The following is a 15392-nucleotide window of genomic DNA, read 5'->3' on the forward strand; positions in this document are numbered from 1 at the left end:
GAAGGCTAGAGAGGTTAGGCTGAGAGAGATTGGATGGGCAAAGACAGTGGCAAATACAACCAAAACTGTACTTTGGGTAGCCCAGTCTTGTCTGGACAGAGCAGCATTGGAACAACACAGACAACACTACATGCCATCAATGCTGCTTCTCAGAGCAGTTGGACAGGGAAGCCATGGAAGAGGTGCAGTCCTTTTGGTCCTCATTAATGTGCGACACCTTGCCCCACATCTCCAATTCACAGTTGTTGCTCCTGTGTTTATATTTTAAATTTTAAATTCCCACAGGCTTGACAAAGGCCAAGCATTCACAGGAGTTGCACCCAGTTTCAAAACAGACATAGAAATGAGGAAGCTTGTGAAGATGTCATGGTTTAGGCCCATCCAGAGACAAAAGACCGCAATTAGACTGAAGTACCACAGACTTTGGAACTCTTGAAGGACAAGGAGGGCTTAATTGCCACTTACCGTCCAGGACAAAACAGACCAGGCTACTAAATTTGGGGAAGAAAACAGAAAATAATTTAATCCACCAACAACCAAAACATAACCATAAAACCCTGAAACATAACAAACAGAAAATAACACAGAGTGGTACAATGATGAGGAGCACAACCAGCGCTTTAAGACCAACTTCTCCCCACCCCTCTTCCCGGGCTCAGAGTCCTGATCCTGGTGTCTTACCTCCTCTCCCCATGAACGGCTCAGGGGGGCAGGGAATGGGAGTTTCAGTCAGTCTTTTCCTGATGGATCCTCAAGGGAGATGGGCTTCTTGACAATCCTCCCTGCTCCAGCACGGGGTCCCTTACACACTTGGCAGCCCTGCACGGGCTGCTCTGGTATGCGTTGATCCCAAAGGCTGCAGCTCCTCTCTGCCTCCTGTGTGGGTCTCTGCAGCCTGTGGGCTCTCCAGCACAGCTGGCCGCCTCCTCACACCGGAGCTGCCAGTGGCTCTCAGTCCTGCAGTTGCCCTCCATGGGTTGCAGGGGCACAGCTGCATTCTCACCATGGTTTTCAGAGGGGTCTCTGGTCTGGCGCTCCCCCTTCCTTCCTCCTTCTCTGGCTGTGGGGTCTGTGTGGTCGCCTCCATCTTGTATCACTCTTACACCTCCTCCCATGCATTTCAATTTCTGATCCTTAAAATAGTGATGGCAGAGGCGCCAGATTGGCCCAGCCAGGCCGGCGGTGGGTCTGAACCCCAGAAATGGGGGAAAGTCCAAGAACTCTTTACCAGGAAGGAACTCTTTACCCCCTCCTCCTCTTCCCAAGCAAAAAGCAGCTCCTCACAAAACCATGACAGAAGAAGAAGCAAAAAAGAGCAGCTAAGAGCTGTAAATTCTTACAGATGGACCTGAATTTCCTGAAAGATGCACAGCACAACACTCAAAAGTCTTGAAATGGCAAAAGGAAGTGGGCACAGATAATCTCACCACAGAGTAGATTATTAGAAATAGTAAACTGAAGTCATCTCCAAATGAAAACCACAGAAAGGATCGTTAACTGACACATTAAAGGAACGCACATTGTGAGAACAATAAAAAGGTGTGAGCAGCAGCTAGCAAAAAGAATCCAAACTAGTATTAAATGTTTCCTTAGACATACCAAGAAGCACACTGGAGGCTGATGGATCAAATAAAAACTGCAGAATAAAAAAGAGGAGAGGCCAAAACATTTCTGGAGTAGCTAAATGATGTATTTGGTTGCATTTACTGGAATAAGCACGATTCCCATATCTGAATCCTTCTTTCTGGAGGAGTCAGCAGAGACTCTGCCTGAAACTGTGCTAACAGGGAAAGGCTGTAATCTGAAGTACAGAGAGTAAAAAAATCCCCAGGCAATCCTGCTTTCTAAGGAAGTGGGGATAAGAAACAGAAGATCTACTAATAGTCCTGCCTCTCTCTTCAATCTTGCTCTGTGCCCAGAGACTGAAGGGTCATCAATCTCTAAAAAGGGCTGAAATGAGTGGTGAGGACAGACAATACGGAAGGTTGACAAACCTAACATCAGTGCCAGGCAAGGCAGCAGAAACTGCAATAAAGGACAGATTAGTGTGCACCTGGATAAATATGGTCCGTTTGGGCAGTGCCAACACATCTTCTTGAAATGTAGTATTTACCATCTAGACATTTGTCTCTAGACATTTTTTGACAAGATCAGCATGTATGCAGACAAGGGTGATCTGACTGACAATAGGCCACCAGTAATGCCTTGATCTGGATGAAAGCTCCTACTGGGTGAACAAATCAGCAGGTACTCCTAACTGGAACTTGCTGTTCATATTTTTCTACTGAGGGGCTTTTGTTGTAAAGAAATTATTTGTACCTAACTTATTATTTATGAGAGTGAGACTGAAATAGCTTTTGTTATTACTCACAACTTACATGAAGCTGGGACTTGAACAAGAACTACCTGTCTGTGACTCAACGCTCATTCTTGAGATAAAGTTTGTGGGTGGACAGTGCATACAAATGAGTTTATAGAACTCCTCTCTGTGCTTGACACCACAGGTAAATCAGGAGGAGTCTATGAGAGAACTGCTATCAGCTTTTCATCACTGCACAAGTACTGCTGGTGAGCTGGTTTCATGTGCTTGATGCAAAATATTATGAGGGAGAATGTGGAAGATGAAGATAGTACTGAACAAGATAGATAACTTATGACTCAGACCTGCAGTGCTCTGCACATGCACTAACCACTGATCAGTTTCTAGACAAAACTTCAGAGTAGATCTGAAGTGATAAAGCCTTCAGGGTTTGATCATTCCAGAGATCACCTCTGTGTAATATGTATTCCCATTGTTGATGTCATCAGTCATTTCCAAGCTGTCAAGGTGTAAGCTTGCTTTTTATGGTATCTTACGGAAGACTGACTTTACAACACTGCATGAGTACCTCTAGTTACATTTTTAAGTGAAAAAAAGGGAAAAAGATAGTAAAATAATCACTAATTCAACAGTGCTATCATCACTTTTTGATTTCTATAGATATTTATGCCAATTACACCTAAAGAATAATTAAAAAATATAAAAAAAAGAGGAGAATGAACAAAAAGAGTAGTGAAGAAAATCCAACTGCATGTAGAGTTCTAGTTAGTGTTCTTTTTAATTCATGCTTAATTAAATAGTCTTAATTCTTTAAGGAATATATCTACATTTCTTTGTGTGTATTTCATGATGCTTAAATTGTTTGGCCATGCAGAATAACCTGGGGCTGGATTTATCACAGGCAGCATTTAAATGCCCCAGCAGAGACTTTGGCCCATATTTAGGTCCCATGAGCATGCAAAAACTTTGGAAACATTAGAAATCTCTTCCAGTGAACCTGGAAGAAATACTCAAGATGCTTTGAAATGAGTCCAAGTAACTAAGTAAAGAATTACAGGATATCCAGAGATTGTCTAGTGCATTCCAGGTTGCCCAGGGCTGTGTCCAGTTGCATTTTTGATGTCTTCACAGATGGAGACTCCACAGATCATTGGGAAACCTGCTCCAATGTTTGACCACCATCACAATAAAAACCCTTTTTCTTCTGTTAAAAAGTAATTTCCTGCATCTCAGTTTGTGTCTATTGCCTCCTGTCACTTCACTGAGTGCCACTGAGAAGAATGAGGCTCCATCTTCTTTACTCTTCTTTACTCACAAGTGCTGAGTAGGGGTAAATGATCACCTGCCTTGACCTGCTAGCAACGCTTCTCCTAATGTAGTCCAGGATACTATTGTCAACTGTTGCTGCAAAGGCACATTTCTGGCCCATGTTCAAGCTGGTGTTCTCTAAGACTCCCAGGTCCTTTTCTGTAAAGCTGTTTCCTGGATGGTTGGTCCCCAGCCCCTGGTAGTGTGTGGAGACACTACTCAACTCATACAGGATTTGGCATTTCCTCTTGTTAAACTCGGTGAGATTTCTCTTGGCCAGTCTCTCCAGCCTGTTGATTGAGAGATCCCTCTGAATGGCAACACAACCATCTGGTGTATCAGCCACTCTTCGCAGTCTTCAGCTCTCTTAGAATTTGCCAGGGGAGCACGCTGTCCCATTGTCCAGGATCATGAATGAAGATGTGAAACAGTATTGTCCCTGCTATTGACCCCAGGAGTACACCATTAGTGACTGGCCTTCATCTGGACTTTGTGCCACTGATTATAATCTTCTCAGCCTGGCATTTCAGCCAATTTTCAGTCCACCTCACTATCCACTTGTCTAGTTAGCAGTTTGTTAATGAAGATACTATGACAGTCAGAGATGAAAGCCTTGCTAAGGTTAATGTGATTAATGTCCTCTGCTTTCTCCTCAGCCACCAAGCTAGTCATTTCATCATAGAAGGCTATCAGGTTGGTCAGGCATGATTTTCCCTTCTTAAATCCATACTGATGATATCCGTTCATGTCCTTAATATATTCGGAAATGGTTTCTAGAATTATCTGCTCCATCACCTTCCTGGGTATCACAGTAAGGCTGACTGGCCTGCAGTTCCTCATATCCTCCCTTCTTTTCTTCTTGAAGCCAGGCATGAAATTTGTATTGAACATCGTGTGACTTGTCAAAAATACTTGAGGCTGGCCTTGCAATGACATCTCCCAGAACCCTCAGCACTTGTGTATGATCTTCTCTACTGAGGGTAAGTCTCCACTGCTGCAGATAATCCAGCTGGTCTCAGGGGCCCGGGATTTCTGAAAGACAGAAGTGAAGAAGCTGTTGAGTACCTCTGTGTCTTCTGTGTCCTTTGTTACCACCACCCTGTTCAGCTGCAGGCCCACATTTCCCCTAGTTTTCTTTTGCTGCTGCTACCCTTGCAGAAGTCTTGACAGTACAGAGCTATTCAGTCTTCACTTTGCACTAAACTTTGTCAATGGACTGGTCCCAAATAGAGAAAGAGATGATGCTGTTGTCCCCTTTTTAACAAATGGTTAAAAAGCTTAGGCATCGTTGCTATAAAAGACTCAAATGCTATCCCTTTTTCTAAAAGGAATCTGAACCCACATTAATACAGAATAATGCACTAACTTCCAGGCTAAAGCAAGTTCTCAGTGTCTCCTTTTGGAGCTTACCCACTTTGCTCAATGCAAGAGCACAAAGTGGAATTTATGTCTCCCTCATTCCCTTCCCCACAAATGAGTATTGTTACTACTGGAATGCAGCCTCACTCATATTCTCATTGTAACTTGTTGAACACTTACTGATTGGTATAAAGTCCGACAGTTCCCCTTATGAATCTTGCCCTTGATCTGACAACTTGAAGTCTTAGGAAAGACCAAGTGCTTGAAGTATCTTGATTTTAACTTTAACTCCAGCATGGATGTGAAATGCAATTGTAATCCTACCTTAAAAACAGAACATTCCAATCACTATCCTTATGGCAACAATAACCATATTTATTAAACCTAGCATTTATCTTTAACCTTTACTCCCACACACTTTTACAGCCACAAGCCCTGCCAGCGAGGACATGACAGACGTGACAAAGTAGGAAGAAACAAAAGGGAAGTTGAGAGTCTTGGCTTTAAAAGCAAAAGTTAGTGGAGACTCTAAGTCAGAGTATATTTTAATCATCTAACAAAACGTGTTTAAACACAAGTGCTGGACAAAAAAAAGGAAGCATGAGCAAATGAAAACATTATGCTAGAGAACACTTTAAACAGAAGTTGCCTTCAATTACTTTATTTTTATAAACAATAGCGTGGATTTGGAAGGATTGCTAACGCTGTAATATAACACCGTAACAATGCTGTAATGAAACAAGTTTGGGCTGATAATCCCACATTTTTAACCCAATATATAACTGAAAATACACTTGGTTTATCCATTTCATTACATTGTTATTTTAGTTCCTTCCTGTTACTGCTGTCAGCCTGAATTGAGAACAAAAGTTACAAGTTCAGTTCAAAAAAAAGAACTCTGGAAATTAAATTTTACCACCAATTTTTCTGGCAAAATATATATCTGCCTGGCTTCAGAAGCAGTCTGGAAACAGTGAGGGACTGAGGTACTTCACACTGTTCCTGCAAGAGGGTTTCCTCTTATTAATAAGGTCTTGTTTTTGCAATTGCATGGTACTTGGCAATCATTCTCCCTAGAAGACTGCCAAAGAATAATCACCTTCCCCCTGCCTTTTATATGTGGAATACTCAAAGCGAAAAAATGGTGAGTTGGCCAAGATGACCTAGTGATAGTAGTAAAACCAGGAAACAGCCTGGATGTCCCCACTGCCCAGTACCTGCCACTAAACAGCACAACAGTAAAGTTCACAGCTTTTCCTTTCCCTTTGCCCATTTTCTCTGAAATAAAGACTGTTTCATTCATGGAGTTAATGACTCACCATTGCTCTGATGTCATTTAGCTAATTGTTACTAGTATTGTAACTGCAAAGAAACAGCATGCACGCCCATACGTCATGAATATTCAACTAGTTGGATTTGTTTGATTAGTTGGAGGTTTGGGTTATTTTCTCAAAAGGACAGGATGAAAACAGCAGGTCCCGCAATCTAAGGCATCTCATACAACTGGTACTTCGCCAGCAGGAGTCAGGGTGGATCTCTTTTGCATTAATTCCTGTGCAAATGTGTGGATTTCCACTCTAACCTTGAAGTGTATGGTAATACTTTTGGATTCTCATTTGTGGTCACTCTGGGATGCCTACGTTTCATTCTTTCTGTTAAAAACACTCTGAGTGTTCCATTTACATAACCAGTTGCAATTTAAATCAGTCCTGGAAGGGACGGGGGACTGTTGTAGCATTTTAGAAAAGGCACACTGTATAACCACTGCAAGTGTATAATCACTTGTAATAGCTGTCAGTGCACACACACACACACAAATTATATAAAAGCAACTAAAAAGAGCTGCAATCAGAGAAGGGAAAAGTTCAGAAGGTACCTGTGCTGTATTGCCTACTGGAATTGACTTTAGCTAAGTTGATAATACTACCTATAGCATTAAAATTTTTAAAAATGCACATCCCTGATATTACATGAATTGTCAAGCAATTAAACTTTAAAAAGTTTGCCTAACAAAGTAAGATTTTTCTCTAACAATCTGACACCTAAAATGACTACACACTAAATTATGGGGAAGGAAACAAAAATCGGTTCAGCATGATCAGTTCATCACACATGATCTATTTGTTTTAAACAATAATGCATTCTCCTGCATCTATTTTGGCACTCACTTGCTGACAGCAGATGTCTCTGTGCTGCAACCAATGTATGAAGCTGGAAAAGAGCTCCAATGTTCAGCAAATGGTGAAAATTCTTCCTGAAAGGCTGAGGGAGCTGGGGTTCTTCAGCTTGGAGGAGACTGAGGGGTGACCTCATTAATGTTTACAAATATGTAAAGGGCGGGTGTCAGGAGGATGGAGCCAGGCTCTTCTCAGTTATGGCCAATGATAGGACAAGGGGCAGTGGGTACAAGCTGGAACATGAGAGGTTCCAAAGAAACACGATGAAATATTTCTTTACTGTGAGAGTGACAGAGCACTGGCACAGGCTGCCCAGATGGGCTGTAGAGTCTCCTTCTCTGGGGACATTCAAACCCCATCTGGATGAGTTCCTGTGAGACCTACTCTAGGTGATCCTGCTCTGGCAGGGGGTTGGACTGGATGATCTTTCGAGGTCCCTTCCAGCCCTTAAGACTGTATGATTCTGTGATCTTTGGGTTTTGTTTGGTTGGTTTGTTGGATTTTTTTGTACTTTTTTTCCTTTTAATCTCTTTTTGTTTGTGTTTCCATTTCTATAATTATAACTAAGCATGGCCACGGGTTAAACACTGAACTGCACTGGAATTTTGTGTAGTGCCCATATCTAATTCTTCCTTTCTTCCATCCTTAAAACAGCTGAAATAGAAGAAAAACTCGACACATACTATGCAGTCATGTCTCTGGCCAGTTTGTAAAAGAAAGGTGAGAACATCCAGATAGACTGAGATGTAATTATGTCACAGCAGAACCTACAGTCCAAAGGCTATTATGCTTTTTGGTTTTTTGTTATTTCCCTTTTGTTATTTACATTTTTGCATTAAGTATTTGAATATTTATCAGAATAGCTTTTGAATAGTATTTTCTAAGCCACAGTATGCAGTTTGATGATCCTCTCCTCTTTGCAATAAGGAGAAATTTTCAAAGCTGTAAATTGATCAAGAGGCTGACAACAGTCTTCCTCCCCACTTTATGATTTGTATCACAATAAATGTATAACTTTTCTTCACTGTCTAAATTAATTCCTTAGACTTATTTCAGTCTCAGGAGTGCTGAATCACACTACAGGAAGAAAACAAGCCTAAGAATGAACTGTCACCCATCTTGAGGAATTCAGTCATAAATCACAAACTGTCTTCTCCCTTTCTGCTAAAAATACAAGCAACAGTGTAAGTATTACTTTTCAAAGAGATCTACATTATTCTTTAAGAATTATTTTGCCAGAATGTTTTGTATATACATTTCTAACTCAATCTTTTCCCTAGAGGGTTAATAATTAGCAAACTGACTTCCCCAGCTGGTTATGTTCAAAGTGCCATCATTCTCCTGAATTCAGTCAACATCTATCAGAAACAAAGATGTCAAACAAAACATATTAGGCTTCAGTATTCTCTTGTGAAGTTTTGGCCTCCTGCCAGAAAATTTTGTTATTTTCTATGTAAGCTTTATTTTCCTTTCCCTGACCAGCAGTTAGTATGGATCAAAGGAACGACTGCTTCAAAATGCAATCATAAAAATAATAAACACTAGCACTGACATAGCACTGTGCACCTTAAATTAAGTCTTGCATCTGTTTTGGGTGTCCTTGTATTTGGGAACAGGCTCCAGTGTGGAGCTTACGCATTTAGGTAGGTGTCAGATTTCAGATACATAACGGGTAGGCATGCGGAGAAACTTCCCAAAATAAACTAAATAAAGCAGGATTGTGTGTAACCTCTGCTAGGACTGTAACAAATGAAGCCTTACATGACTTAGAATGTACTTGATATTAAAAGTTTCTGTACTGTTCATTGGCAATATCCACTGTTAGGGATTCTGCTTGCATACCTGAATGAACCTGGAAGCATCGAGTTCTGGGATGGAGTGCTGAGTCCAGCATCAGTGAAGTCACGCAGCCCAAAGCTGCTGATGAGGCAGAGTCTGTCTTTTTCCAGCTCCACGCAAGCTTGCTTTTGGTTTCCAGCAAGGGCTTTCCAGGGGCTTCTCACCTACTGTGCACACAAAGCTTAAGGCAGGAAGAAGCAGCAAAGCACATTTAGCCAGGTTATAACTGCATTCAAAGGTCTAAGATCATGCTTTAGAACAATTGAGCTGAACATATGGCTTCACAAGAGGAATGTACTTGACAGGATAATTTTCAGTATTCACTAAAATCTAAAATTAAAAACATAAAGGATTTTGTGTATGGCACAAATGGAAACTTATTTTCTTAAGATGAACATCCATCCAGAAAAGTCTGAAAAGATAGAGGGATAGGTTTGTTTTTCTGACATTCTACCTGTCAACCCAGTGGTGGTGGGTTGGCTTTCAGCACCCAGTGACTGCCACCATTAGCTTCAGGCTGACCCCTCTGTGGAAAGCGGGGTGTTAGCTGGGCCTTTGTGTGCGTGACTCAGAGAAAGAGCCTTCCTTATTTTCTTGTGCTAGCATGCAGAGGAGAGAAGCTTTTAGCCCATATAGTATTTCAAGATTTATCTTGTGTCTACAAGTTTAGCTGTTGTTCTCACTAAAACTATATTTTGAAGCATTTCTTTCTGAGAACTGCAGTGGAGATTTAGTTTGTATGTTGAGAAAAGAGTAGGATTTGTTACAATAGCAACAAGCCAACAAACCAAAATAAGCATCTGAAATAAAGGAAAAGGTAGCAGAAGCATTTTCACTGTTACCTGTCTATGCACCTTTGGAAACTACTGCAGTTAAGAATCACTTTAGTGATTATAAATTACATGGTGTTGCAAGCACTGCAGCAGGCTGAGTCTAGTGCACTTCCTTAGAAAACTGCAGTTGCTTTGTCATGGGACAATCATGAAAGTCCAGAAGAGCTGCAGAATGAGGAAACAAGACTATAAAAACTGAGAATTTGAAGTGAGACTTTATTACAAAATTATTCTTAATGTCCTTTTTTTATGGTAAAGTTTCTAAGATCAGAATACAAATCACAGTCATCCTGCATAAAGATCATGAATATAGAAAGGGATCAGCAACTCTTATGCTCTAAGCAACTTACAGAATAAATCGAGAGGAGAAAATATATCTGCTTTCAACAGTGCTGTGGAATGATTACTTGTGAAATGGATGTCTAAAATGTCTAGTAAGTTACATTTCTATGTCTTCATTTTACTTTTCCCATGCAAATTAGTAAGTAAATGCCTGCATTGATACTGTCAAGAAATAAAAAATTAAATAAGAGAGCTGGCTGGAGCATTTTCCATTAATTACCTTCCATCAAGGGGATCAGAACAAAAACATACCACAAAGATATATTTAGTTACTTCATTAATACTCAAGAACCCAAGTCGATTTTCACATCAATCACAAAATAAAAGAAAAACCCACAGACCAAGATAAGGACTTGCATTATTCCATTCTGAGCATTACAATGCACCCCATTAAAGTCGTTGAGAATGAACAGTGAGACTTGGGGAGCTCAACACGTTTGTAATGTTGCAGCCATGGCAGAGAACTGACACTGACATTTACAGTCCTGAGACCTGAGAGTTTCGTTGCTTGTTTAATTAAACATCTATCAGATCCCTCTGCATTTTCCTCTTGCACGGCTCATTTTGTCAGCTCTGTGTGTACCACTACCATCTACTGGCCAAAGCGAGAGGAGCTGTATTCCCAAGCACCAAGTTCAACCCTCACTCCTACCATCTCCTCAGAATAGCCTGACTCTTGTGATTGCTGCCGATGGTGACTTACACGTGAGGGCTGCATCAGATCAGCATTGGCCTGTGGGGATTTAAAATACATTCCACTGATTACCAAAGGAAATATTATTATAGCTCAAGAAGAGGCCTCTTTTTAATTTTCTGAGCTGAAGACTTAGAGCCCAGTTGCCGAATGCATGCAATTTAGCTTTTGACTAAAAACTTCTGCTTATATATAAATGCCCTCGAGGAAGGGTATGCCATGGATTTCATTACAGTGGGTTTATTATTGCAAGAGACTGAGGATGCCTGTTAGTACACTAAGGGAGGGGCAACACAATGAAAGAAAAAATAAGGGGCTAAATTAAAAGGGAAATTTGTACAATGATGCCCTGGGAACTAGACCTGGTCAAGTCTCGCAGAGGATACAAAACCCTGTTTTTCCCCTGTGCTCCCTCCAGACTGTACAGCATAGTCTTAAGCAGCCCCACAGTTCCCCTCTGTCCTGAGCCAGACACAAAAGTGTGAAGGCAGGGGAAGAAAGGAGAGGAGAAGGGAGGATCCCTGCACGAGGAAGGGCAGAACTGCACCCAGGAGAGGCACAGATGGAAAGGGCTTTGCTTAGGAGTCACGTTGCCCACTTACAGCCTTGTGCCAGAGTTTTTTGCTCTGCTCAGGCACATTGGACATCTCCAGAACACATATTCCAATCCCATTGCAAACTCCTGTCCAGCTGGGATGTGACAGCTGCATTAGACATCTCTGTCCCTCAGAGACATGCTGCAAGGACTGCTAAAGAGACCAGGAGGTAAATTTTCTCTTGGAACACAGCTGGCAAAAATAAGCACTCAGATTGTTTTCTAAACCCTAAAAACTGGTAGAAAAAGTCTGTCATATGTTGGCCTGAATGTAGTGTCTGATACCTTTCCATACCCCAAGCAAAGGAGTGGTACGAAAACATCTAACGCTTCCCTTTCAGAAAACAAATTCAAAGAAGATGACACAGCAGAGGAAAGCACATAATTCATTTTCCTGCTCAGGCTCTGGGGATCCTAGGTCTTAGACATGGAAATTACTTCAGTGCTGCCATGGAAGCTACTGTGCTGCAGTCCATGGATCTCCATCTTGTTTGTGGCAGCAAAAAGAGGAGTCCCACACAACACAGACTTCATAGTCCAGCAGGAAAATTCCTCCAGTCCCTTATTCACTCCTGGTGGCCCTAGCTCCCAATGTTGTAGGGAGTGGGCTATGGGCTGGGAGAATATCTGTGCATCAGCACTATGTTCCTATCCATCATCCTTACTGATAGTGCTGTGGCTCCTTTCTCCTCCCAGCACCTCCTGTGTGAAGGTTCCAGGGCATCCTCACGTGTGGTCCAGGAAACACTGGGGCCACCACACATAGTGACTGTCTGCAGTGCCTGGGGGTCCAGGTCCCAAAATGTAGCCAGAAAGGAGGCTGGTATAAGTTGTGCCTCTCCTATCAGGATGATCTGGGGTCAACCCTGGGGACAACTGTTACAAGACACTAAATCCTGGCAGCTAATTAAAGCTGGGGAAAGACTGAAGAAAAATTACAGTACAGAATATTATTATTCACGCTTTAATTTTCCAGTTGAAATAATACAGCAAATCCCACTGCCAATATCATCAAGGTCAGCAGTAAAAACACAGTCACCACACACTCTGATCAGGAACAGTATTGGAGACCTCTGATTAAGGAAAAACAAACAAAAGCTATGGTAACAAAATCCAGAACAAGGACTAGAAAGCAATCAGCAATTACATTCTTGAGTGAATAATACCTGCAATTATGAAAGCTAAATGATGAAAGATTTAAAAATAAATATTTAAGGGTCTGTTCCCTCAAAACCATTTCAAAGCAGAAAGAAAGCACTGCTTGAACTGCTTTTCCCTTAGTGCAAGATCATCTCCATCAGAGTCGATGTTAATCAATGATCACTATTTTGAGGTTAGTTGTATTTATTATACCACTGTCCTTTGAATGCATTCACATGATTGGAACCTACCTCATGGAAAATTGACAAAAGTTACATCAAGTTTTGTGAAAAAAAAAAATATACACCTTTTTTAACCACAGCAAAATCTGACATGAGGCTGCCTAACCAGGTAACAGCACTGCAGCCTTATAGATGTCCTCAAAGATGACGCAGCTTACTCTCACAAAAAAAAAAAGATCCTGCAAGCCACTTGTCAGTGAACGTGATGAAGGGCATTTGTTGGTTTAAGTTCCTCCAACTGTAGTTTAAATAGATGAAATTCTCACCGGGAAGGGAGAGATGGTCACAGCCATAAAATGTCAGACTAGGTGGCAATGGTACTCAAAAGTTGTAGTCCAAAAACTCCAGTATGGACTTTATGTAAAAACGGTCCCATAGAAAAATCTAGAGGACTAAACCCAAACTTTTAAAACATTACTGAAGTATGGGGTCACGTCATTAGGCAGAATATTAGAAAACCTATTTATATGATGGAAAAGTCTAAGATTAAGAACTTGTGATAGCTACACTCATAGAAGTGGCTGAAAACAGTAAGTTGAAAATGGTATTGGGATCAAAGCCACGTGCAATCTCTTTGATAAGGTTTTTGAACAGTTCTGTGAACAAGCACAGAAATATTCCATGTGCTATTTTTTAAAAATATCTCTAAACATGATTATGACATGAACAGGCAATTTTTATTTCTAGAATTGACCACGTGAAATCTAACTAAAAGGCAGTTGTACATTCCTGTGCATGGGCACAAATACTACATAAAAACATTTCGGTTGGCCTTGGCTGCTCACTTAATTCTGAGGAATGCACCTCCATCTTAGGGCTCTTGCAAAATTGTTGGAATGAGTCATCTTAAAAGAAACAAACCAACAAACCCAACAATAAATGCAGCCCTTCGCAGCAGCTTTTAGAGATGATTGAAGGCACAGTAAATGCATTCTGAAGTAACTCATCATGACTAACCACTTGTTTTTCATGCTGCAATAAAAATAAAACCTCATATCCCTGAAATGTTCCAGGAATTTTCAGAGACATGGCTGGAGGACTGGCTAAGGTAGTGGGAGTCCCACGGAGATTAAGTGTTGCTGTCCTGGCCTGCTGTAAATGAGGTAGTGCAGAGACCTGAGCTGGGTCTTTCACAACCATCAGCCTCTAGAAGGATTGGTCAGTGAAATTTATCTCCTTCGTTAGCACCTTAATATTAATACTGAAAGTGAAAAGTGTCCTTGGGAAGGTCTGCTACATGAGGTTAGAGGACCAGAGCACCCTTTGGGAAGAGCAGTGTGGCTCCTTTACATATAGTCCTTTGCTTTTGAGAGCAAGGTCTCAGAAGAATGTACATGAATACTGCTTGCAGAAACACTGTAAGTGAATAATAAAGCAATTAATTACCATAACTTCAGCAAGATTTATGACAGTTTTTTTCTTCAGATAGATGTTGCCCCAAAAATATCTTTAAAAGAGGTTGATGGGATTCAATTTCTGATATAACCTATGTGAGAGATCACACAGTTCAGTCTTTAACAGATGTGGGAAGCATATCCAATGAATATATTAACTTAATGATGACAAAGTATCTCAGGATGATATTGTATCTCTAGACTAAAGTATTGACTTGAACTAGCATCATGGGCCAAACTACCAAAACTCTGTCACTGCCAAGTCAAGAGTGATCTCATCTCTCTGCAAGCTTGGAAATCCACCTGGCAAGAACACACTGTCTGAAAAATAACTGTTCATTTTGCAGAAGGAATGGTGATTAAGAAAAAAAACTCTACCCCATAATGCTTGGAATATGTTTCAGAGTTCCTAAATTCAAGGCCAGATTTTAATGCTGGCTCAGAAGTGGACTCTGTAACATATTAAAAAACCCCACAAAACGCCAAATATTCCTGAAGGAAAAAGCTGCACAAAAAGGCACACTGCTCAGGGCCTCAGACACAACTGCTCCATGTCAGTGGTTGGAGGTTTCTAGTGTGGGAGTATTTTCAGTTACTGGCTTGTCCCAAAGGAGCCAATTTCTCTGTGGTTCTACATTGCATCCTCACCTCATCCTGCCACAAAGCAAAAGCTCTCCAAGGTTGGGAGCCCCTACAGCATTCATATGAATGGCTGTGAGGGTTTCTCTGGATATGGGTACCCTGAAGGACTCCCGAGAAGGAGGAAACCGCTGTAGATCGTGGAGTTTCACACAGAAGACGTGACCACTTGCTACTTCCGATCAATTAATTGTTGTCACTTCTGTCAAAATCAGAAATGAGGATGCTTTCTTCCAAAGCAGGAACATCAGTGTTAATCTGTGGCAAATAGGCATTTCTGACCCACAGTATCCTGCGGAAGAGCTGGTTGTTCTGTTTGTACAGGCACCACAGGAAAAGGGAAATGGCAGCCAGCATCACTAATGTCACAGTAACAGCCAGAGCTACGAGCCCATGGTATGACTCTAAAAGGGAAGGACAGAAATTGTTACTAAGCAAATATAGCTATAATTAGAGATAATTCCAAATGTAAACATATAGATGCTTTATGGAAAACATGTTGTGACTCCT

At 41.2% G+C, this 15392-nt stretch overlaps 1 protein-coding gene across 4 annotated transcripts in view; it reads right to left on the minus strand.

Moving 5' to 3' along the window:
- Positions 1-3106: 3106 nt before the first annotated feature.
- PLA2R1 (phospholipase A2 receptor 1) overlaps positions 3107-15392 on the minus strand; it is a 51901-nt gene continuing 39615 nt past the window's right edge. The window contains exons 30-33 of one of the 4 annotated variants that reach the window (XR_009819453.1): positions 14892-15286; positions 9007-9184; positions 5168-5311; positions 3107-4660 (exon numbers count right to left, since the gene is read on the minus strand). Coding sequence is in view for 1 of the 4 variants with exons in the window: in XM_062004870.1 (XP_061860854.1) it covers positions 15069-15286 (218 nt within the window). In the remaining 3 variants the exon portion in view is untranslated. Of the gene's footprint in view, positions 4661-5167; positions 5312-9006; positions 9185-9942; positions 10002-12415; positions 15287-15392 lie in introns of those variants that run through there. The other 3 variants (XR_009819454.1, XR_009819455.1, XM_062004870.1) reach the window with 3 other exon arrangements.

This window comes from Colius striatus, chromosome 11, assembly GCF_028858725.1.
Source record: "Colius striatus isolate bColStr4 chromosome 11, bColStr4.1.hap1, whole genome shotgun sequence".
Lineage (NCBI taxonomy): Eukaryota > Metazoa > Chordata > Aves > Coliiformes > Coliidae > Colius > Colius striatus.